This window comes from Patagioenas fasciata, chromosome 9 (genome assembly GCF_037038585.1).
Source record: "Patagioenas fasciata isolate bPatFas1 chromosome 9, bPatFas1.hap1, whole genome shotgun sequence".
Taxonomy (NCBI): Eukaryota; Metazoa; Chordata; class Aves; order Columbiformes; family Columbidae; genus Patagioenas; species Patagioenas fasciata.
In genome coordinates, this window is record NC_092528.1 from 8,121,860 (window position 1) to 8,144,190 (window position 22,331).

The following is a 22,331-nucleotide window of genomic DNA, read 5'->3' on the forward strand; positions in this document are numbered from 1 at the left end:
GATCTTTAAATATGTTAAAGAAAAAGCAAGGAAAAATATTCTCTGATACCCAATATTTATTTTTGAATTCTTACACTAATTTTCTATTTCTCTGCACCTTTTCTTAGCCAAAGTACATCCTATAATGATGTAATATTTCTTACTGTAGAAAGGAAGATTACCCTTATTTTATGATCATATTCTGTGTGTGTGTATGTTAAGGAGTAAAGTTAATGGCTTGGAGGGGTCTTTTTTTTCTAATTAGTGAAACCAAGGTGTGTGTACCACAGTCCAACAAGGCTGTGTCTGGGAATACTCTTCCTCAGGTCAGTGTCCGTACTGGGAAGGAGTATGGGAGGCCAGGAACGTGCCTTCTGCTTCTTTTTTTTTGTTTTAAAGCACACGGGTTCACATGTGGAACTGCACGCATTTGGGGTCATGCTACAAAACTGGACAGGACACTGAAACATCACTACAAATGTTTGTATCTTCTATTGGCGTAATTATCTAAATCGCAGAAGAAAATATTCGTATCTAGAACCTGAAACTTCAACAAGACTTGTCTATGATATTTGAATTGCACATTGCATTTTAAGTTCTGTAGAAGAGAGAGCTTGTAACATATGAATAATGTTACTGTTTCCTGCTGTAGATGAAATACCAGTCTGTAGAGCTTCAAAGTTGATATAGATTTTGTTTTGTAGGCAGACTTTTTGCATGCTGCTGTGTAGTAACCAACGAGTGTTTTGAAATTCACTCTGTCCTTCATGAAAGCAAGCTTTTGCAGAAAAAAACGTGGAGGGGGGGTTGCACTGTTCTGATCAGGACACGCTGAAGACTTACTCTCATCTAATGCAGAATGCTAGATCTTTTCATACTCCTGTCTCTTATGGAAAAAACAACAATTCTGAATGGAACTTCTTGAGTTTTTCCCCTGTTCTCTGGGGTTTAAGGCCATAAGGCTATGTTAATGAGCTGGCTTACAAATAACTTTTCAGATATAAAACAGTTGGTCAAAATAAGATGGCTTAAAAGCTGTTCTGCATTTGCATTTTCTGCAAACCGACAAATATTCTTTTTGCCTTACAGGGTTACTTCCAGTTAAAAGCCAATCCTGGTGCATGGACTCTAAGACTGAGAAAGGGCAGATCTGAGGACATCTACAGAATCTACAGGTAGGACTTCGGTCTTTCTCTTGTGAAACTTCTGAAACAGGCAAGCATTGTCCTATGTGAATCTAACCATTCCCTTGCCAAAGTGTAGTGAACTGAACAGCAAATTACATTTCATACCGAACATATTTATGTGAGATGAAATAAATTAATTCATTTAAAAACCTGTATGTTCAAATACATGTATTTGTTACTTTGTCACACATCTCAGATCTGTTTTACAGTGCTAAGGCTCAATACCATGTAGAAAAATGTGTAGAAGAAATAAGGAACGTATTGCTGCTTTGTAGTAAAGGTCGGTATTTTGCTGTATTTTCAGCCATGATGGCACAGACTCTCCACCTGAAGCCAGCGAAGTTATTGTTGTTCTCAACAACTTCAAGAGCAAAATTATTAAAGTGAAGGTGAGTTTAAAAACTGGAGTTTCTTTTAAAAAACACTATTTGACCAATAGTGGGGAAGAAACTTTGATTAAGGCCTGATGATCCCTTCTTACAAGCAATAAGTAATTTACTGTCTCTTCAGGTAGCCCATCAGATAATGACATAGCTGAAAAGTTTAAGGAGGACCACTGATAGATAAGTGATGGTTGTAACACATCTGGTTCACACTTCATCACAGGATTTACTTGCATCAGAGTAATTCTGGGGTGTTCTCCTGATCTGCTGCCTTGTATAGACTCCATCTGGTTTGGAGTCTCAGCGGCCAACTGTATCTCTTGGAAACAGAAACTGGTGGAGGTGTTGTGGTTTTTGCAGGGGGGTTTGGTTGGTTTCTTTGAGGGTTTTTCTTTGCCAGTCTCCATCTGAACACTTCTAGAACTATCTAGACTAACATGGCTTTGTCTGCAAACAGCTTTGAATCTGTTCTGAAAATGTCAGTGCACTACTGAGCTATTTCTCCAGTCAGCTTGGGTTACCTGCCAGCTCACTGGGCGTAATTCAAGTGGATATGAACAGAGCCAGTGTCAAAACAATGCGCCGTTACTGTTGCCCAATATGTGGTTCTGCTCACTAAAACAAGGTTATGCTTTACAGGTTCAGAAAAAGCTAGATATGATGAACGAAGATCTACTAAGTGATGGTACCAGTGAGAATGAATCTGGATTTTGGGAATCTCTCAAATGGTAAAACTAATTCAATGATAACCTGCAAGTCTCTCGAAACTAGAAAGCTATTTGATGATGCTGTTAGATCTGCAATTTTCCACAGCCATCTATTAAGCCTGCTTGAATTTAGAGCTATCTTTCGTAGGAGCTTTCTCTTTCTAGAGAACAGGGTTACTGCTTTGCATGTCTTTACCTTCCCTGACTCCCAGTGCTACTCAGGAGTCTGAAAACATGATTCATTTCAGGAGCTGCATCTCAGCCAGCCAGCTGTCAATCAAATCAGTGGTCCTATATCGCTGGGCCTTACTGTCTTGTCCTTTATATAAACACATTTGTCTTTTCAGGGGATTCACAGGAGGACAAAAGAATGAAGATGTGAAACAGGATAAAGATGATGTACTAAATATATTCTCTGTGGCTTCAGGACACCTATATGAAAGATTCCTAAGGTTAGTTCAGAATTTATAATCTGGGGGTCTCAAATGGTAGAGGTTCCCTGCTTTCCACAAGGAAAAAGGTTCAAATTTGCAAGAATATTAAAAAAACACAAACTTTTCCAACAGCTCAGAAGTCCTCTGGATTTTACATCTACTGTATTATAGGAACTTTTGTCTGCATAGCATTCATACATTCAAAATAGACTGAGTTTAACAGAAGATATGTTGCTGTCCTAGAATTTTCTCACTACAGTATAACCAAGTAAAGATGTGTTGTTTAAGAAGTTATAGAATAAGTGGTAGTTGCTTTGGAAGAGAACCTGAACTTCTGTTCTCAAAGGACTGTGAAAGCCAATAGGTTGTATATTCTCTGACTTGTTAAAGTACATAGATTTTGGGGGGATTATTAATTTTTGTAGCTAAAATTAAGCCATTTGCAGTAGGCTGAACCTACCCACTTTTTGCTCATGTGTGAAGATCAGTTATCTGACACATAACTGCAGTTGGTCTAATAATGCAAACCACCAATTTGTAATCTGTTATGCAGCTGATATCTCCTGGGTGGCAGTTGTTCTGGTAAATACCTTTTATTTTTCTTTGATAGGATAATGATGTTGTCTGTGCTGAAACATACTAAGACTCCTTTGAAGTTTTGGTTTCTGAAGAACTACTTATCACCTACCTTCAAGGTTTGTTACTAATTAGAAAGGTATTCTATCATGGGGAAAAGTAAAAGAGAAAATAAAAGCACAAACAAAACAACGCCAACACCACGCAGACTTGTACATAATACTACTTTGTAAATGTATGTACAGTTGCCTGTATGTATACCTTCTATTTTGACAAAGCACCAAGTTGGTATAAACTGGTGGTTCTGCCTAGAAAGATTTGAAAAATAACAGACAGGTTGACAGTAGACTTGGGCTGAAGGTAAATATTTAAGAGAGAAGTATGTATCAGTTAAATCATACTTGAAAGAATCTGGAATTTCTTTGGTGAGTTGCATGGACAAGGTAGAGATTTTAAGATGAAATTCAGAGCTATAAACTTACGTCTAATACAAAAAGGGCTGAAAGATTACAAGGAAAAACTACCAGAGAAGCAACACCTGTGACTAGGTATGGAGGGAGCTTTTTAATAGGAGACATTAAACCCATGTTTTCAGAGTGACTAGAGCATAGTAAAGAGTGATGTGGGCCCTAGATGAGTATACCTGGAAATACTTATCAACTATATGTCATATATTATAGAAAAAATAGCAGGATTCAAAACTGAAGCCAGAGGTAAATGGTTGTGAAAACGTTCAGGAATTTCCATCTTCTAACATTTAATATTAGGAAGTGGCATTTCTCAGAGAATCCTACCTGTTCTGCAGGAGCTCAAGGGGAAATAGTTGGCCATGTCCTGTTGGTGCAGCCACAGGCTATGCTGTGACCCGGCTGTTCTCAGTCACCTCTTGGTGGTACAACAACGCGCTCCTCGTTCTTTCCCGCAGCCCCTGGCTACACTTGTGCTCTCCCAGTGACACAGGAAACCTCACCAATGAGAATGTCAACCGATTTGACACTGGGCCAAATATTTCTCCCAATTCTCTAATTTTATTATTCCCATTTACGCTGCTTTGTACAGCCCTAAATAATAATTCTCCCATCTGCAAAATTTTACTATTTGAATAATGCATTCTTTTAAACTGATCTGTGGATCACTCTAAAATGGCTCATAAGTAATTGCGTGGGGAAAAATGCCAAAATATTTAGTTGTCTTATGATAGCTGGCTTTACAATTTGTACTCATTGTTCAGTTTGGGGTTATGTCTTTGTTTGAAGTAACAATGAAACTGTAGTTATTCCTTGTGCTATCTCATTTTCTTATGTTCTGAGCTTTATTATAGGACTGAAATCTATCTCTGGTAAAGCACTTTTCTTTTTCCTGCAGAGGAACCAAGACTGAGATAAGCTACTTTTTTTCCCCCTCCCTCTGCAGGAGTTCATCCCATACATGGCAGAGAAGTACAATTTCCAGTATGAGCTTGTCCAGTATAAATGGCCACGCTGGCTTCATCAGCAAACAGAGAAACAGCGGATCATCTGGGGCTACAAGATCCTCTTTCTAGATGTGCTCTTCCCATTAGCTGTTGATAAAATCCTGTTTGTGGATGCTGATCAGGTAACACAGAGGTTGCAATTACTTGATCTTTTTCTCTAAGAATAGTATGTTCTTGAATACAATTTCTGTATTATTGGAAAGGTTGCAAGCCTGAGCCCTTCCCAGGCATGACTGAAGGTTGATGCTGTAACTACAGCATCCTTCAGTAAAGGGCTGGTTTTTCTGCCTGTTCCCACAAAGATCAGTTTTGTTGACCTTTTACTTTGTCTGGTTCTTTGTTGACTCGTTATCCCAGCTAGTCTGCCAAATAGATCCTTGTTTCACCCTTCCATTCTTCCAGCTCTGTTGGTTCTCCTAGCCTGCAGACCACTTAGCACATGTGGTATTGTCCTCAGTCACCAAGCACTGTCCCCCTCCCACCTCTGTGTTTAACATGCCCCAATATGGGTGGCTTTCAGAGGTGTGAGAAGGCAAATCCCCTGTACATGAAGCCATGTCCTGCTGCAAAGCGAACGGTGTCTGTAAGATTTGTATGTGCTTACTGCCTGAATGGTTTGAAAGTGCAGGATACATGTGCAGTGAGAACTGCCAAAATACTCCTTCAAAAACATAAATGAAACTGAGAGGTATGGATTATCAACACGTGAGTATAAAATGCTTTAGGCTTTTTGGCACGTGTATATGATCCCGCATCAGTTAAAACCGTTTCAACTTCTGCTACAGTATCACCCAGGATAAATTTCCAGCTATGCTCTTCTCATTGTAGACAGGTTTTGCTCTGCTTATAAAAGAGACAGTAAAGCAGTTTTTTCTCACTACAGTGGTATTTTTAGAGTAGTACTACTGCCATATCGTGTGTCAAAAAGACATTAGAAAGCCTTCCTCCCTGACGGCTGTGCAAACTTTCAAGAGGGAAGGATGCAAAGCATCGCAGTAGTGTTCATGTATACTGAAAATTCTTGCTGCTTATTAAGCAACAATTTGGCACTTCAGCTGTCAAACCAACCTCTATCAGCTTATTTTAAGCTCTGTCTTAGTTTCTCCAGCTCTAAGGGCAGAAGAGACAACACCTTTTGTGCTATGTTTTATACTATACATACATAATGCAAAAGACTGAAGAGTATAACATGGAATTCCTCCTTTAACTGCTCCATTTGAATTAAATCCTGACCAGCATTTAGAAATAACCAAGACATGACAGGCTTCTACAAATAAAAATAAAATGTCCTTTCCCTTCAGATTGTGCGCACAGATCTAAAGGAATTAAGAGATTTCAATCTAGATGGTGCTCCTTATGGATATACGCCGTTCTGTGACAGTCGAAGAGAAATGGATGGCTACAGGTTCTGGAAATCAGGATACTGGGCAAGTCATTTAGCTGGAAGAAAATACCACATCAGGTACTGAAGAATTCAGTTTTTTCAAAAGAGAAGGGGGAAGCTTTTGCTACTACTTAGAATTAGAAAACTAGCTGTGGTGGACAACACTGCAGTGAACCACTTTTTGCTTACTGTGCCTCTTGAAGGTTCCTTTGCCTATGGTCTATGTGAAGCACTAGGGACACTGAAGGTACTTTCAGTATGCTACAACTTTTATAGATGAAGAACTGAAGTGTTAAAAAAAGTGTTAGCTAACCAGACATCTTCACTTGTTAATAACAAGTGTGGGAAGAAAGGACTGCATAACAGCAAAGCTAAGATAGATTTCATGGATTTGTTGTTACTAACTCTGTCATCTCCATGTAGTGCTCTGTACGTTGTGGATCTGAAGAAGTTCAGAAAGATAGCAGCTGGAGATCGACTCAGAGGACAATATCAGGGTCTCAGCCAGGATCCTAACAGTCTGTCCAACCTTGATCAGGTGTGTTTTTATTGTGTTTGTTTTGTTCTTCTGGGCTCTGATGGCAGGTTAGGACCTCTCCTTTCCTGGCCAAACTTCAATCACAGCCAGACGCCAGTGGCAGTCAAATGATGCAGCTATTGATTGATAGCATAAAACACAACTGGTGGGTGGAAACAACACCTTTCCCTTAAACATCTTTAGACTATGCAGTTTTCAGTATACTGCAAAACAAATACATAACACAACTGGGTACCTGTTTCTTGAAGTATCCAGCTGAGTGCTTTACTGTGCACTGACTTCATGAGATAAGGCTTGTACTGTTGCAGATGGGAAAAAATAACACAATGGTTCTAATCAGTTAAGAACAGTCTTCCAAACTGGTCCAGGACAGGTTTGATTCTGGATTCATATTACCACTTCAGTACTGTTTGCTAAATAACTAATGTTCAACAAAAGATTAACAGTTGTAGCATGCAGGTTTTTTCCAGAGGACTCTGTTTGGAATGCAATGAAAAGTTGAATCATCACTTTTTATTTGCACTGGAAAAAAACCCCTACAAAAGTATCTGGTTGTGGGGGAGTTTCTCTCACCCTGCACCCTCTGGAAACTGCTACTAACTCCTATCCTTCACAACAGGATTTGCCGAACAACATGATCCACCAGGTGCCAATTAAATCACTCCCGCAGGAGTGGCTGTGGTGTGAAACATGGTGCGATGATTCCTCAAAGAAGAGAGCAAAAACCATTGATCTCGTAAGTGTGGTACAGCTCCCTCGTTCTTATGTAACAGTGAAACAGAGTGACCAATTATAGAGGCACTTCCCTCCCTCAGAGCTGGGCACCTCATCCTGCATTGTTATTTAAATGTTTTCAGCGCATCAGGTTTTTTGTTTAGCTTCTACACTTCTCTCAGCTGGAGCAGTGGCATTATTATGAATTAAGAAAGAGACTACACTGTACTCTAGCGATAATACAGGCATGTATTGTTCACCACCAGATGAACTCCACCAGGGGGAAGCACACCTCCATTCAGTAAATAAAGCTTTTTTACACATTAAGTGTCTTAACAGTTTGTATGTTTTGTTTGCAGTGTAATAACCCAATGACCAAAGAGCCTAAGTTGCAAGCAGCGATGCGTATAGTTCCAGAATGGCAGGAGTATGATCAAGAAATCAAACTGCTCTATAGTCTTTTCCAGAAAGAAAAAGAAACAGGAACACCAGCTGAGATGCCAGGACAACACACACATGGTAAATCTTCCTGACTATTCCTCTACTTTTGTGACTTTCTTCCTACCTGTTGGGACTGGGCTTAAGTTGCATCCTCCTTCACTGTAAGCTTGCACCATGCCAAGGCTTGCACAGAGGATCTGTTACATAATCTGTGTATTTTAATGGCACAGAAAGGCCTTGCTCAGTGAGGCTGGTGTAAATTAACCTGATTCTAAAACTTAGAGAGCTATACTGCACACTTTTTCCAGTTCTGTTAAAGACCCTTCCTGTTCCCCTAATCTCATGAGCTTGGCCTTAACCCCTAACTAAAGCGCTGCTATTCACAATGGGTATGTAGTGTTCTTAAGTCACTGGTAATGTTGCAAATAACAAGTCTTTGGGGTTTATATATTAATTTTCAAACCAATCTGCTAATTGAGGCAGCTGGCAATGGAGTGCTCATTTTTCTCTCTCCTCTTCTACAGATCCAGCAGCACATGTGGAATTATGATCCGTGGAGAAACATGCAAGTTAGACTGTTTCATAGACAATTTTTATATTGAAAGCTAGGTTTTTTTCCGGTATGTCTGCAAAACTGCTGAATAATTGAATGGGATGATGTATGCATTTTTATTACTTGCCTTTGGGTTAATTTCTGCATATGAAATAGGATCTGGATTGCTGGAATTAGCATTACTGTTTTTTGCACCTGTGGTGGAGATGAAAGAGCCCATGATGGAATTTAGCATTTCAGAAACAAAACTTCAGAATCCACTGGAAGAGCCACAGCCTGTTCCTTCAGCTGTTGCTGCCTCCACCACTGATGAAGATCCTGTTAGGCTCAGATCTGACTCGAGAGCCTGGAAATCGCAGACCCATTGAGCTGTTTGCTAGAACGTAAGTCCTGACCTCAACTGATGGAGATAATTTTTCCAGGTAACATAAAAAGGCTCAGAATCATGCCTTGAATTTGAGATATTGTTTTATCTGCAAGTTTTCAAACAGTCGGAAATGCTTCTCAGATTTGGTCAGTATTCCCTTGATTTTGTAAAAAATCCAGAATTACTTAAATTTTCTATTTCCTATCTTCATTTATTGCCCAACTTTTGCAAGGTTTGGCTTAATACAAAGCTACCACAAAATGCCCAGCCAAATACAAATGCCAAAGTTTACAAAGTGAGCAGAACATGGAATTTGACAGCTCAGTTCATCCTTGTCCATCTGACTTGAATCTAAGTGCCCTCCTTCCTTCCTGCTCAAACTTCAAATCAGTCCCCAAAACAGTCCCCAGGGCCTTACTATTGCTGTGGTTCACTGATTCATGAATGTTTTTTGTTTATGAAAAAAATCTGTGGAAGCTTGGACATTTTTCATTATGTAAATTTCATTAACTTTATTTTTCTTCAAACAGAGATGTCACATCAATAAAAACTTTGGAGTTCTTAGGTCTTAAGCTTTAGTTCATTCTCAGTCTTTTGATCATCCTTGTTGCTTGTACGCATTACAGCCTTAATTTGATTTTGAGGTTTCTGAATATTTCACCTGCATTTGTTTTTATTCTTGCACAGGCAAGAGAAGATTTTCCTGCAAGGATTGATTACCCTGGGCTAGTTTTGTCATTCATATTCATGTCTTCATTTTTTTTAAGATGGTACTGGCATAGTTCTGTGTTATTAACATACCAATTTAAAAAAAAATCTTCAAACCTCATTTCCCTCATTCTGCAGGCTTAGTGTCTGCTGTCTAGAACACTGAGAACTTGAAGAGTTGAAATATAAGAACTGAAGTAGTATTTCTAGCAGTGAAATACAGGTCCCTGTGCACTGCTTCTTTAGAAATCCAAACTGGGATTGCTTCTGCCTCCCATGGTTTTATACAGGTCAATGTTCTGTGCTGTAAGAGCCTCACACTAAAAAGAAAACTGACTGTATACAGAATTACATCCTATCAGTGTTTGGGGGGAATCTGAAAGACAGCAGTTGCAGTGTTTAAACTGCTCAATAGGGCAACTGAACAGAAAAGCAGCTCTGCTCCAGCCAGCTCAAGAAAGGGCCCAAAGCACTAACCCAAACTCTTCAAACAAAAAACCAAAACAAAACAACAAAACCACACTCCCACACCCCATATGTTAAAAGAAATGGCTGTGGTCCCTTAAACAGAGATTGCTGGCACTGTTCACAAGGCCACTAAACTAATCAGTAACACTGCACATGCACTTCTGGTGGGTATCAAAAGTGGGTAATTGTAGAAAGTACTGGAAAGGACAGTTTATAATCTCCCCTTCTCCATGAATTTACCGAGTATGAGCTTCAGTATTTTCCACTTGTGGGTTTTTTTAAATTCAGATAATCTCCCTGATGCCCGGTGAATTACAAGTAGCTTATGCTTCCCATCAAAACTGTTCGTTAAGAATAAGACGACTTACGCTACAAAGATATTTTTTCTACTGTAAAAAGCAATAATGTGTCTGCCAACAAACTGGTTAATTAGCTGATTTTAAACAGGTAATAACAGCACATGTAAGATTACCCTTTCTGTGTTCAGTTGCAAAGCACTGACACCTCTCTGAAGCACAGGGAGCAGCAGAGGATGAGGTGGCAGCAGCTGTGCACTGCAGTTCCATCCCAGGATGGCTGGGGCTGCAGAGGACGATCACTTGGGCTGGACGGTGTGTGCTGAGGTTTTAATGGAGTTGCTCAGAGTACATTTTTCACTTACTGGGATACTGTTGAAAAGCTGCTAGAAAGTAAAGAGTTCTTCCTTCAAACCAGTCTTGTTAATCATGGTATTAAAGCAGCCCCTAAACTGAGATACTACTGTTAAAGAAACAATAGAAATATTTTACACTTCAGGTAGATAACTATTTTTTTGAACTCTACCTACTACTACTACTACTAAAAAGGGCTTCTATGTCAGTTTTCATCATTTTACATTGATACATTCATAGTCAACACTCAGAAAAGTTAGTGTTTCCTAAATAATGCAACTACAAAGCTGTGTCTGGCTCTCTTTCAGAGTTGGGAATGAATTCCAAACTCCTATGGGACTCCCAGAAAAGCCTCTCAACCAGAGCATGGTTATTATTCAAAGAGCTATGAAATAGACAGGTTTACACTGAACACTCTCTTGAATGTCATAAAAATATGTTATTTGGTTTCCTATATTGGGCTGTTTGAACTTGCTCAGGTTTGGAAAATGAGAACAAATCCTAGGAGACAACTAAAAGGGGAAAAGGAAGCATCCAGTAAGAATAAATATATGGCATGTGGCTTTTGCCAATAAGGCGTTCTGCACCACCCTCATTTTTAATTTTCAAAGTACATATTTAAAAATGTGACTGTACATCAATACATGGTTTTCTGTCTGAGACCAATTTTCCTCCACCCCAAAAAGAGCTATTAATATCTTAAATGAGAGAAACTGATGGCTGGAGGTGGGGTGGGAAATGGAAAAAGCAGTTTCGAATCTCTTTCTACAAACCCCTATTTTTCATATTGTGTTAGTCTGAATACAACAGATTTTTAGATGGACAAACTGTGCTGTTCCCCTCCACCTCCACCCTTCTCAATACATGGCTGTAACTTCAGCCATACACCATATACAGCTCAATGTAAACGTGTCAGGAAGCACATTCTTGCAGCTGGGACTGTCACCCTGCATGGTGCAGGATGTCCCTTCGGGGCTGTAACACGCTGAGCACAGCTGCTGGAGGAGCCCCCCACATTCTGGCTTGGCTCTGGACCTCTTGCCACATGTGCAAGGCATTACTCAAGTGTCCAACCTGCCCCTTCGCTTTCTCGACAGCAATCTTAAAAGCAATTCCCAGCCCCTGTGCTGAGCTCTTACCATGAGCAGAGTCAGCTTTTCTGAATTCATACCCTGGAGACTTGGTTATCACTGTGCACTGACACAGAGGCTCACAGGGGACCGTTCAGCACACCCTGTGTTGAGGCTGCAGCTGTAGTCTGTGCTACAGGTAGACATTGGTGTGTCTACAATGCACCCTGATACCAATGGGTGTCACCACCTGCTGTGTGTCACCTACGGATGTGTTCTTACAGCACCAGAACAAGTTCCTGCTGCTCAGCCTTCAGCCTGAGATGTGTTTCACTGCAGACAAGTTACACTTACATTTCTGCTCAGTCATTCTACATACTAGTTCACGATATTCAAAAGATCGTGGGGGGAGACGACAACAGGGATGAGGAACCAATATAGGGAAGTTTCAACTAGGAATAGAATTGCAGTTGAGGAAAACCTAGTTTGTTCCTTGTTTCAATTAGGAGGAGGCAAACACTGCCAAGATGACTGTACCCTCTCCTGGTCCTGTTTAAAAGAAAAAAGGTAGTTGGAAAGCACGGGTCCAAGGTTACCTGAGAGCATCATGAGGCGCGAGGGTACCTGCAGACCCAGAAATACAGACTTGTGGCAGCTCCTTGCCTATCAGATCTAGACTGGACTGTGACAAACTTGTCAGGTCAGTCCTCCCACTGCCACTTGGTGGTGGGTGGAGATGCTGGGATCCTTGCAACTGGGAAACAGAACACTGAGCTCCCACCAGTATGGTAACTCCATCCAGCAGCTGCACAGTGTCCCCACCACACATCTCACCAGCGCGTAGCTGTCCAGAAAGTGTCTTCAATTACTTTGTCCAACAACCCAGCCTGATCTGCAGCAACTGCAGAAACACCTGAAGCGCAACCAGGAAAGGAATTAAAACCGTGCCTCTGGAATCAAGACCCCCAAATCTGCTGTCTGTGTAACAGCCACTGCCAGCAGAACACAAAGCACAAGATCCCTCAAAGAACTGACCTCCCAAACCCTGCCGCCGCATAGAGCAGCCTTGCAAGTCACCGCAGACAGGTTTGCTCTGACGCTGTTGTTTACACTTCACACTTCCACCTTGGCTAGCTGTGACAGTGTAAATATACCCACATTCAAAGCCTAACCACAAGGAAATTCCTCTCCATTTGCTTTGCCTTCCTCCTCTTTGCCATATAACTATGTTTACCCAATCACGAGTATTGCTGGTGGATTATACACTCCATCTGTCTTGATTCAACATGCTGATCTTTGCTGACTTGAAGATAACTAAAGACCTCTCCCCGACTCTCCCTTTCTGTCTACAGCATGTATGCCAGCTGCTTGTTGGAATCTGGCTAATTGAACAGCATTCCCTAATCAGGAAACTCAAGGAAAATCACTTCTGACTACCAGAGTTTATTGCTGACTAGACTTTATTAAGATCATTGCTAATACAGATTGCCTTGTGCTTGGAATACATTGAATTTGTTCGTTATTAGCCAACTTGGGGCTTGATGAGGAATGAGAACACTGTTTCTTTTGTGTGAAGATTTGGAATAAAGAACTGCAAAATATACTCACTTATGGCACAGCAGGGTCCTCTTCTGCTCCTAAGAAGCCCAGGAAACATAAGCTATCAAGCGTCCTGCTTCTTTAGCTGATGCTGTTACTACACCCAAGCACAAACAGCTGGAGATGCAGGACCTGGCTGCCCACAGCAGAGTCACTGCACGATATCGATCTGCCGAGGAGCTGCTGGGCCCGCGGGTGTGAGGGAAGCACCCGGCACCCGCTGACCGCCCACTTAGAAAGCCCAAATCCTCCTGCCTGACCTTTTCCAGCTCCTTTCTCTACTGAAAATAACAGGTCTGAGACCTCAGGCTTTTAATCTCTAACCTTTACCTGCAGATGCTTATTTACTACAGCAAATACACAGTAAGGATTTCCACAGCTCAAAGTATTTGCTTCAGCCTTTAAACTGTTTTGTTGATATTTTGTTTTGCTTGGTTTGCTTGCTTGCTTCTTTATTTATTTATGTTTAAATAAAGAAAAGGAAATCTTAGCACCAAACTGGATACATTATCCCAAGTATTCCAGGATCAATTTCATGAACACTGCCCAAAGTAAGAACGTTTGCGTGCATGTCTATTTCTGTACATCCACATTTATTCTACTGAGTATTTGCCTTTTCTACCATCAAGCACCACAGGAGGCCTTCTATCCATCCCACCAAGAATTTCTTTTGAACTGCCTGTCCACTACCATCACTAAAACCCTTCTTTTGACTCAATAATACAGCCCTCTATTTGTAGGAAGTCCTTGTGTTTCTTATTCCTAGACATGTAATTCACATTTGCCTTACTGAGATGCTTTTGTTTTTCCTGTCCAGAAAGAGGCCCCAAGAACTCTGCTTTGCTGTGTAAGATTCACTGCTGCTCAGCAGCTGTCACCACAATTGCTTCCAGACCTTTATGAGAGTGCTGAATACCACAGACCACTGCAGCGGAAAAGAATCTCAAACACCTATTTGACAGAGATTCCCACTAACTATTACTACTAAAACTTTGCTAATCGTTTCTGAATTCTTTTAGCACATGCTATATAGTAACACGATTTTGGAGCAACAAGGTAGGCTTTTGTGAAGCATTAATGTGTACACTCAGTGTTGCTATTAAACTCAAACCTGTAATTCCTCAGTGCCACAGTTGTTTGACAAGAATTATGTCCCATAAAACCCTCTCGAGAGTCATTATTTCAGCTCTCAGGGCACCACTGATGTCCCAGGAGCTTCCCCTCTGTTTTGTTTCAGACAGATGTCTGGACAAGTAACTCTTTGCTGCACTTTCCTGGAACACGTCCCTTATCTTCCACAGTTTATCAACAACTCATGTCATTGGGTCAGTGATTTCCCCAGCCATCTCTTCAGACTCTTCCTAAATACCAGTTCTTGAGTTGTCCCTTTAGAAAAAATCTTAAAATAACAGCTGCCTAACACATATTGCACCAGACTGACAAAGATACTCTTGTTACTACAAATAAACAAGAGCACGCCATTCTGATTCTTTCTACATACCCGACACATATACCTAGTATGTCTCCTGCTTTTTATTAACCAATTTTGCCATCTTCACCTAGGAACAAAGCTGAACGAGTTAAGAACATTTTTCCTAATGTTTTACTTCTTGTCCTTAAATTGAACTGTATTTAAGATGTGTTCAAGATTGTGCTTCTCTCTTTCTCTCTCTTGGGTAAATAAGGCCTTATCTGTAGCTATACTGGCAGCCACGGAGGCCAATTAGCAGACATGCTGATTGAATTATGCTCCCACCCCAGGAATGTGTCTCTAACTCTGAATGGAGGCACATTGGCAGACTTGTATGGGAAAACTCCTCGCTGCTGCTGATGTGTCCACATCTCTGTAAGAACACATTGTTTTGTTTTCACAAGCCATTTGACTCAGGTCTTTCAAAAAAACCCTCAAAAACAAGTAAGATATTTACTTGTTAAGATGTCTTAGAATTAAGAAGCTTTTATTCTCTTCAACGTTTTAATTGTTTGACCCAACAACATTGCTGACTGCTGGCTTGAACGGTGCCACCAAATCCAGTACCCTGATACTGCAGCAACTATTGCATGATCCCACTCCCCAGATTATCCAGACCACTTTAAACAAGTTGGCTTTCTCACTCTTCCATCCCACTTCTGGGGAACTGTTTAAAACTCACCACACTAACAGTGATGGAAATCATCTTCAGGTTGCCCACCTAAACGTACACAAGGCAACTTCACAGTCATTTTAATCCCCACATCAACATTTGGTTTAAACTTCTACAGCTTTTTTTCCCTCCCTATGCAGCAAATCTACCCGTTCTCACTGAACAAACCTCCTTTTTTTTCCCCAAATAGAAACTACCCTTTGGAAAGTGAACTTACAGTTCACAATTTTCTGTCGGAAGGTGGTTACTCAGAATCACACTGGTGGACCCCCAGAGGTAGCTTTTCAGCTATGCTGTCCTTTGATTAATGGCAGAAAAGCACTGAGCAGGCTGATCAATGACCTTAGCAGATGTTCTAACCTGTAGATGGAGCACTCGCACTGCTGAAAAGATCCGCAAGTCCCTGCAGACCCCTTCCCGGCAATTTCCAGCAATTTTTAAATTGGGAAATATGTGTCCCATGCGGCCTACTGTGGCATTCCGTTCAAAACAAAACCAAAAAAATCCAAAGTGCAAAGGCAGAAAAGTGGAGCTCGGGAGGCTCTACCCACGTCATCCCGGGTGGGGGAAGCAGCCGTACTCGTGCCCCGCAGCTGCACGCTGGCTCTGCCACACGCATGTTAAGACACGCAGCAAATACCATCTCTCTGAAGCACTGATACATTTGCTAGACTTGCTCCTATTCAGTTATAAGGCTTTTCAGTGAAGTTCAAATATAGTCACCTTGGAAATGTCTAACCACTTCCAGAAAAAAAAGTGGCCAAACGGACACACTTCTGGATCTATTCTGGGTGGTTTTTTGTTTGGTTGGTTGGCTGGTTTGTTGTGTTTTGTATTACTTAAAGTAATACAGACACCCCCGCATAGCTTTAGAATCATCTGCCTACCTCCCACTATGGCAGAAAGGATTTGGATGTGAGGGCACAGGTCTGTACTTCTCACACAAAAATCGTATTTCCAAGGGAAGCTGTCGCCTTGCATCCCACTCAGAGAAACAGTTTTGCCTGGGTAACATTAACACCTAAAGACTCATATAAGACTAAATCAAATACATATTTTCAAGACTTTCATGCTGTTCACTGATGTAACTGATGAATTTATTTTCTTTTGACGGGCTAGCACTGGGAATGCAGTGTGTTGTGCATGCCCGCTCCTTTTTTTATTGTAAAGCAACCAGAGGCACCCGGTGATTGAGCTCTGCCATAAAAGTGCATTATATCATCTGAGTGGCAGCGGAGAGCTAAAGCTGAGCTCTGCCTACACTCCCAAGCAAATCCTTCTGTCTGAGTTTCCAAGTGCCTTTCTGCTTACTTCTTTTGAACAAACCCACTGGGAAACAAGACACAATCCTCCTCTTCTTCATTGTCAAAGCTCCTGCCTTGCTTTGCCTTCCCTCCCCCAGTTTGCTGATGAATGAGAAACCTATGGCCACCGCATATCCGTGGGATAATAAATGTACCTGATCACTTTGTGTTGCTGATCAAAGTAAGAACTGCTTTCTAAAAGCAGAAATGTGATCTGAAGACAGACTCAGCCGCATCATGCATAAGCTGAATATTTTAACATGTGTAAGTTGATTTTAAAAGCTCTTCAGCAAAGCTCAGGTATTTTAGGGATGAAGGTATCTAGGAATGAGATATTAGAAAGCTCTTACTGTAGAGACCAACCTCACAACCACCTATAAGTTGTTCAGCTTGTTTGCTCTTCCATTCCCTTACTTAAGGCTGTAAAGCTTAATGCCTGTGTGGCAGAAAACATGAGAGAAACTGCTCGTACAAGCCAGTAGCTCTTCGGCATGTTAACCAAAGCACTGACCATTGCACATGGAACAGAGATGCTCCACGAAATGATGGACTATCTGCTGTCGGCAAACAGCTCAGAATTTGGGGAAGAAATTAAGTGATCCCTCTAGATTCTTCTCAGTATCCTAAACTATCACTAACTGATTTGAAAATCCTCAAAATAGGCATATTTTGTATTTGTTATTTCTTTCTTATCCCAAGTTACACAGGGAAATGACAGGGAAGTCCCCCCTCCACACAGCAGCCTTACTATAGGCAAGACTCATCAGCTTCTGGTTTTTAACCAGAATTGGTATAACAGAGAAAAGGCCATTTCTAGGGAGAGAAAAATTTTCCAGCCCATTTAACATTAAAAGATGTCCCTCCGAAGGACAGCTCTACCAAAACCACTCATCATACCTTACATCTGCTCTGCTGGATTTGGCAAACTCCAGCATGGAAAGCTCCAACAGTACAGATCCACACACAGGTATACCCCAGTGCCCTGCAGACAGGGCCGAGACGAAAACAAGCACAGAAGACGGAGGCCACAAAAGCTAGAGGGAATCCACACGCCTGCTGACACCACAAACATCCAGGCTCTGGCTCTCCTGCATCCTCTTCTAACACATCCAAAGAACACAGGCACCTTCCCTTACCTGTTCTCAGCACGGAACTAACAACCATAATATCTGGAATGCTTCCCACCCTTGTCCAGTTCTCCCCTGCGGAAGGAAGGCAGGGATGGTCCCAAGAAGGCAGGTGTGGTGCTAGAGAAGATGCCTTCCCGGGGTTTGGAAGAGTCTCTAAACCCCAGTACAGGGGATGGAGAAAAAGGAATGGATACACAGTGCCCCTCTGCTTATGCCCCCAAAGTGTCCAGCCCCCAAGGACACAGAAGTCTGCCCTATCAGGAGAGCAAAGGAGACACAAAGAGAATTGCTGCCCATGTGCACATCCAAGTGCAGTGCTGCCATTGATTCAACCAACTCTGGAATTGTGGCTGCGCATCTACAGGCCCTTAGGCATTGGAAAGGAGAGGGGCATCTCCTAAAAAATCTTGCACCCAGGACTGCTAATTAACATAGTAATTATGACCACCCATTTTACTGTTAAAAGGAGACAGAATTTTCCACAAAAAAATTAAAGAGCAAGAAAGAGTCACTACCCTAGAGCAGCCACAGAAAGCCAGAACCTAAAAAGTAATGCTTTTCTGACTTCCTTTTTATTTCCTTTTATTGTCTTCCTTCATATTTGAGCATGCTACAGACATGAATCTGAGGTACAGCCTGACCATCACATTCAAACTCAGACCCAAACTCCTTCCTGTTTGGATCTACAGATTCCTGGGGTTGGGTGGGAGGGGGCAAAGGAGTCATATGGCTGGAACACAGCAGGAACCTAGAACTCAGTGTCTTCCAAGACATTGTTTGCTCAACCCACTACAACACATCCAGGTGTGCCCATGGAGGAGAGGAGAGAAGGTTCACTCCAAAACAAGTGCTCTGCACAGTCTCAGTTTATACGTCACAGGAGAACTACAAGTAAATAATTAAAGTCTTACTGAAATCAGTAGTCAGGCTACTCTGATAACAGAAATCCAAAGCAGATCAGAAGGGAAGGGAAAGAATTAATCATCTAATTAGAAAACAGCAGAGAAATTTCTCTAACCTAGTGGCAGGAGGCAAAGTGACCAAATAATAACAAGCAGTGCTGAATAGCAAAGACAGGATGCAAAGAAACTCATTCTTGTTTAAATGATAGACTTAGGACCTGAAAGCAAATCCATTATTTATTTTAACTATTTATGTCCTTTTTAATTCCCTTTTGGCTCTGATTTGCTGTCACTGGCGAGTTACAAGGTTATTAATAACACACAGCAATGAATAATGTATCCGCAGTCACACCAACTGATTTTTGCCTGTCCGTACGGTCCAGTGAGTATTTATAAATTTATTATAGTTTAGGCTTTTTCTGAATGGTAGATAAGACCTGTATACATAGACTAGTTCAAACCTATAAAGCAATAAAAATATGGAGAAACAGTGACATGGAAGCAGTCAGTTGTTGATTTCAGTTTGGTCAGCTGCCAGGAGGTGTGAATCAAGGCATCAGAGCTTTGGGTAGAAAGTCCCATACAGAATAGCTCCTCCGCTATTCAGTCTTTTGGAGCCACAACTTCCAGGAACATTTTCAACTGTTTGAATTTACTACAAAAACTGAACACCCACGCAAACCATAAAATCCACCAACTCTCATCTTATCCTGCACTTGAAATGGAGTTTCACGATAGCAAAAGCGCTGCTTGGGAATACAAGAAGTGCCCCTCAGTTAAAGGCTTATTCCACACAACATCCAGCTTCACTGTGAAACCTGGGGGGAAAAGAAGCCCCCAAAACACAGCCAAAGTCATGCTAGAGAGTGACCCTTAACAGCACACAGTTAACCCCTGAGCAGCTCAGGATTCCTAAGCATTTGTATAGGAGAAGATAAAATTCAATATGGAGAATACCATGTTCATTCATGTAAAAGCAACATCATGTGACCAAACTTATATGTCCAAACACAAAATAGAGACATCCTAGTTCCAGAAGGTGATATTTGAATTTAAAAAACTACCAACCTAGCACTGTACCAATGCTTTGTATTATTATTAGCAGAACTGCAAATCAATCCCTCCTGAACATCTCATTGTGAGCAAACTGCAGGATAGAGCAACACAGGAACAATCTGACCTGTATCTATTTTAAGTGCAGTCCCAGAGAGGGCTTGTTCCTGCCCCCTTCCTTTCAGCCACAGAATTACCTACACACCTTGAAAGCAAACAGATTCAGCAAGCTGATCTGAGAATAAACGCTTGGCATTTTTTTGCTGGGGTTGTTTTTTGCCAGGTCAACTTTCTGAACAGACTGATTCTAAGGCCACATCATCACTACATACAACAGAAAGAAAAGCAGTGGGAGCACATGAGTTTCAAGAAAACCAAAACTATCTGTACTGGAAGGGCAGAGAGGGGGTGGTGGGATGGGACTAAGCTTATTTTCCACAGCTGCTGAAAATTACATAAAATTAGATGCAGTGCAGAAGCAGTAAGAATGTAGACTGTAGAAGAAGTCAGGATTTAAATGAAGCAAGCCTGTAGTTGTTATTGAGAATACAAATGAACTTCTTGATGCCTGAGCCAACTCACTGCATTAACAACTGTTGAGCTATAAATAAGCAGCCTAGAAAAACACCCCACATATTCCTCTGGTGTGTGATATATTCACATTCTAGGCATTTACTGAGCAATCCTCACCTATTATTTAAACATGTTTGAATATAGCACAGCAAAGTATAATCACATTCCAGAACTGCATCAACTCCCTGCCACGAAATGCAGAGAGAAAGTCTCCTAAGCTAATTGTCATTGAGCTGTGAGTTAATTAATGGGGAGAGGAGCAAATGATAAGATCAAGCACAAGACTGCCAACAAATTTCAAACTTAACAATTATGACACAGCTGCATGACTGTGCAGAACCGGTATTTATTTGGACTGTTAAAAAGCAAAGTAAAATTACTTACCAGAGATCCAGACTCCTGCCACTGATGTAAGGTCAGCAGAGAAACAATTTGTGACTGAGCTAAATGTTGCTTACCTGCAAGGAGTCCTCCATCAACCGGCATCAGCTCCCAAGCATTTTGTGAGACCAGATCCAGAAGAGGTGTCCATTTGCCCCATTATCAAAGGGCCTGTAAAGAAAAGCAGAGCTCAGTCTAATCAGCAGTTTCAAGGTAATAACTTCACACCATTCAGCTCAAGCAGAACTTCACAGCTCATCAGGTAGCAAGTGGAAAAATGGTTTTTGTCCTAAATTAGCTTATGTTCCCCTAGTGAAGATACCAGCTAAACCTGTGCCATCAGGTTTTACTGGAGGCCTGTCTTGTGCAGAGGCCTTGCCCAGGAGAGGCTTTCATGGAGCTCAACACTCACACTGACCAGCGACTACCAATTCCACTTTCACTCATCAGTGCTCTGCAAGCTACTAAAATACGTCACTATGTGTAACAGCCTGTGTATGTATAACATGTTCTTAATACAGGACGTATATACGATCAGTGCACAATAAATGGAGCGTGTGTTCAGTTGTAACACAGCAAATAAAAGCCCAGGGTACCTCTGACAGTCTGTATCTCACACTGCAGGCACAGACACACCTTGCTAACGGCCATGCTACCCGAAAATGCTCACACAAAACACTTCAGGCAAAGTCTGACTGGTTAGGAGGTTCACATCACCCTGTTAAGGCAGCGGCAGGTTAGGAAACTCCATGCAGACCTCTCTAACCTGAAGGGATACTGACTCCTGCAACCACTCACCTGGCAAACAGCACGGGGAAACACAGCCTGATCTGCAAACAGCTTAGTCACAGCCTTCAATAAAATCATTACACCTCCGTGATCCCAACAGCTCTCAGCAGTGATTTTTTTTAAAAATGATTTTTACGTAAATCTGAACCAGTAACATTTCAACTGACCATGGGTGGGGTTGGCACTCTAACAGATAATAAACTTCTAGAATAAAAAACTGCAACATCAAAAAAGTTCAATCCTGCAAGGAGCTGCATGCTATGGATCAGTCATGGCAAAGCCATCCAGCATGTACCACCACAATTTCGTTGAAATCGAAATATCCTACTCTGGTTATTCTGATCTGACAGCCTGTGGTACAAGCAGAACTCACAGACTCACAAAAGTTAACCAACAAAACACGAGTGGGTTCCTTGTACAGTTAAAGCATCCCATGCAGTGGTACACAACTATCCTGCAAAATAAGAATTATTCCAGCCTCTTCCTACCCCTCAAAGATGGGTGCTTTGGGGCCCCTCACCTGCTTTCTTGCAAATGCTACAATCTCAACATTATGGCTTTTGTCTCGAGGGGCAGAAAAGGTGAACACGAGAGCCCATCCTTCAGGCGTAGCCTGAAACAAGGCATGTCCAGGGGATCCGCACCTTCCCATGGGTGACGCTCTGACAGCTGCTCTTGCCAACCTAGGAGGGCACATTTGTGAACTGCTCTGTTCCATCCCAGACCTACGGAAGGGCAGGTTTTGCACGGCGTGAAATAATTCCTGACAATTTAAATGGCTTTTGGATCAGGACCTTAGTTTCCAAGAAATGTCAACACTTGT

General features: G+C 41.6%; 1 protein-coding gene and 1 long non-coding RNA gene across 4 annotated transcripts in view; one reads left to right on the forward strand and one right to left on the reverse strand.

Annotated features, from left to right (window-relative positions):
- UGGT1 (UDP-glucose glycoprotein glucosyltransferase 1) overlaps window positions 1–9,309 on the forward strand; it is a 38,162-nt gene extending 28,853 nt beyond the window's left edge. For both annotated transcript variants that reach the window (XM_065844485.2, XM_065844487.2), the window contains 11 exons: window positions 1,069–1,154; window positions 1,471–1,555; window positions 2,189–2,277; window positions 2,604–2,708; window positions 3,301–3,385; window positions 4,680–4,862; window positions 6,042–6,202; window positions 6,548–6,662; window positions 7,282–7,398; window positions 7,736–7,895; window positions 8,342–9,309. In XM_065844485.2, the coding sequence (XP_065700557.1) occupies window positions 1,069–1,154; window positions 1,471–1,555; window positions 2,189–2,277; window positions 2,604–2,708; window positions 3,301–3,385; window positions 4,680–4,862; window positions 6,042–6,202; window positions 6,548–6,662; window positions 7,282–7,398; window positions 7,736–7,895; window positions 8,342–8,367 (1,212 nt within the window). In that variant the 3' untranslated portion in view covers window positions 8,368–9,309. The remainder of the gene's footprint in view (window positions 1–1,068; window positions 1,155–1,470; window positions 1,556–2,188; window positions 2,278–2,603; window positions 2,709–3,300; window positions 3,386–4,679; window positions 4,863–6,041; window positions 6,203–6,547; window positions 6,663–7,281; window positions 7,399–7,735; window positions 7,896–8,341) is intronic.
- LOC136105027 (uncharacterized) overlaps window positions 1–22,331 on the reverse strand; it is a 61,870-nt gene that overhangs the window by 28,727 nt on the left and 10,812 nt on the right. For both annotated transcript variants that reach the window (XR_010651836.2, XR_011740456.1), the window contains exon 2: window positions 20,797–20,890. This is a non-coding gene — a long non-coding RNA (uncharacterized lncRNA). The remainder of the gene's footprint in view (window positions 1–20,796; window positions 20,891–22,331) is intronic.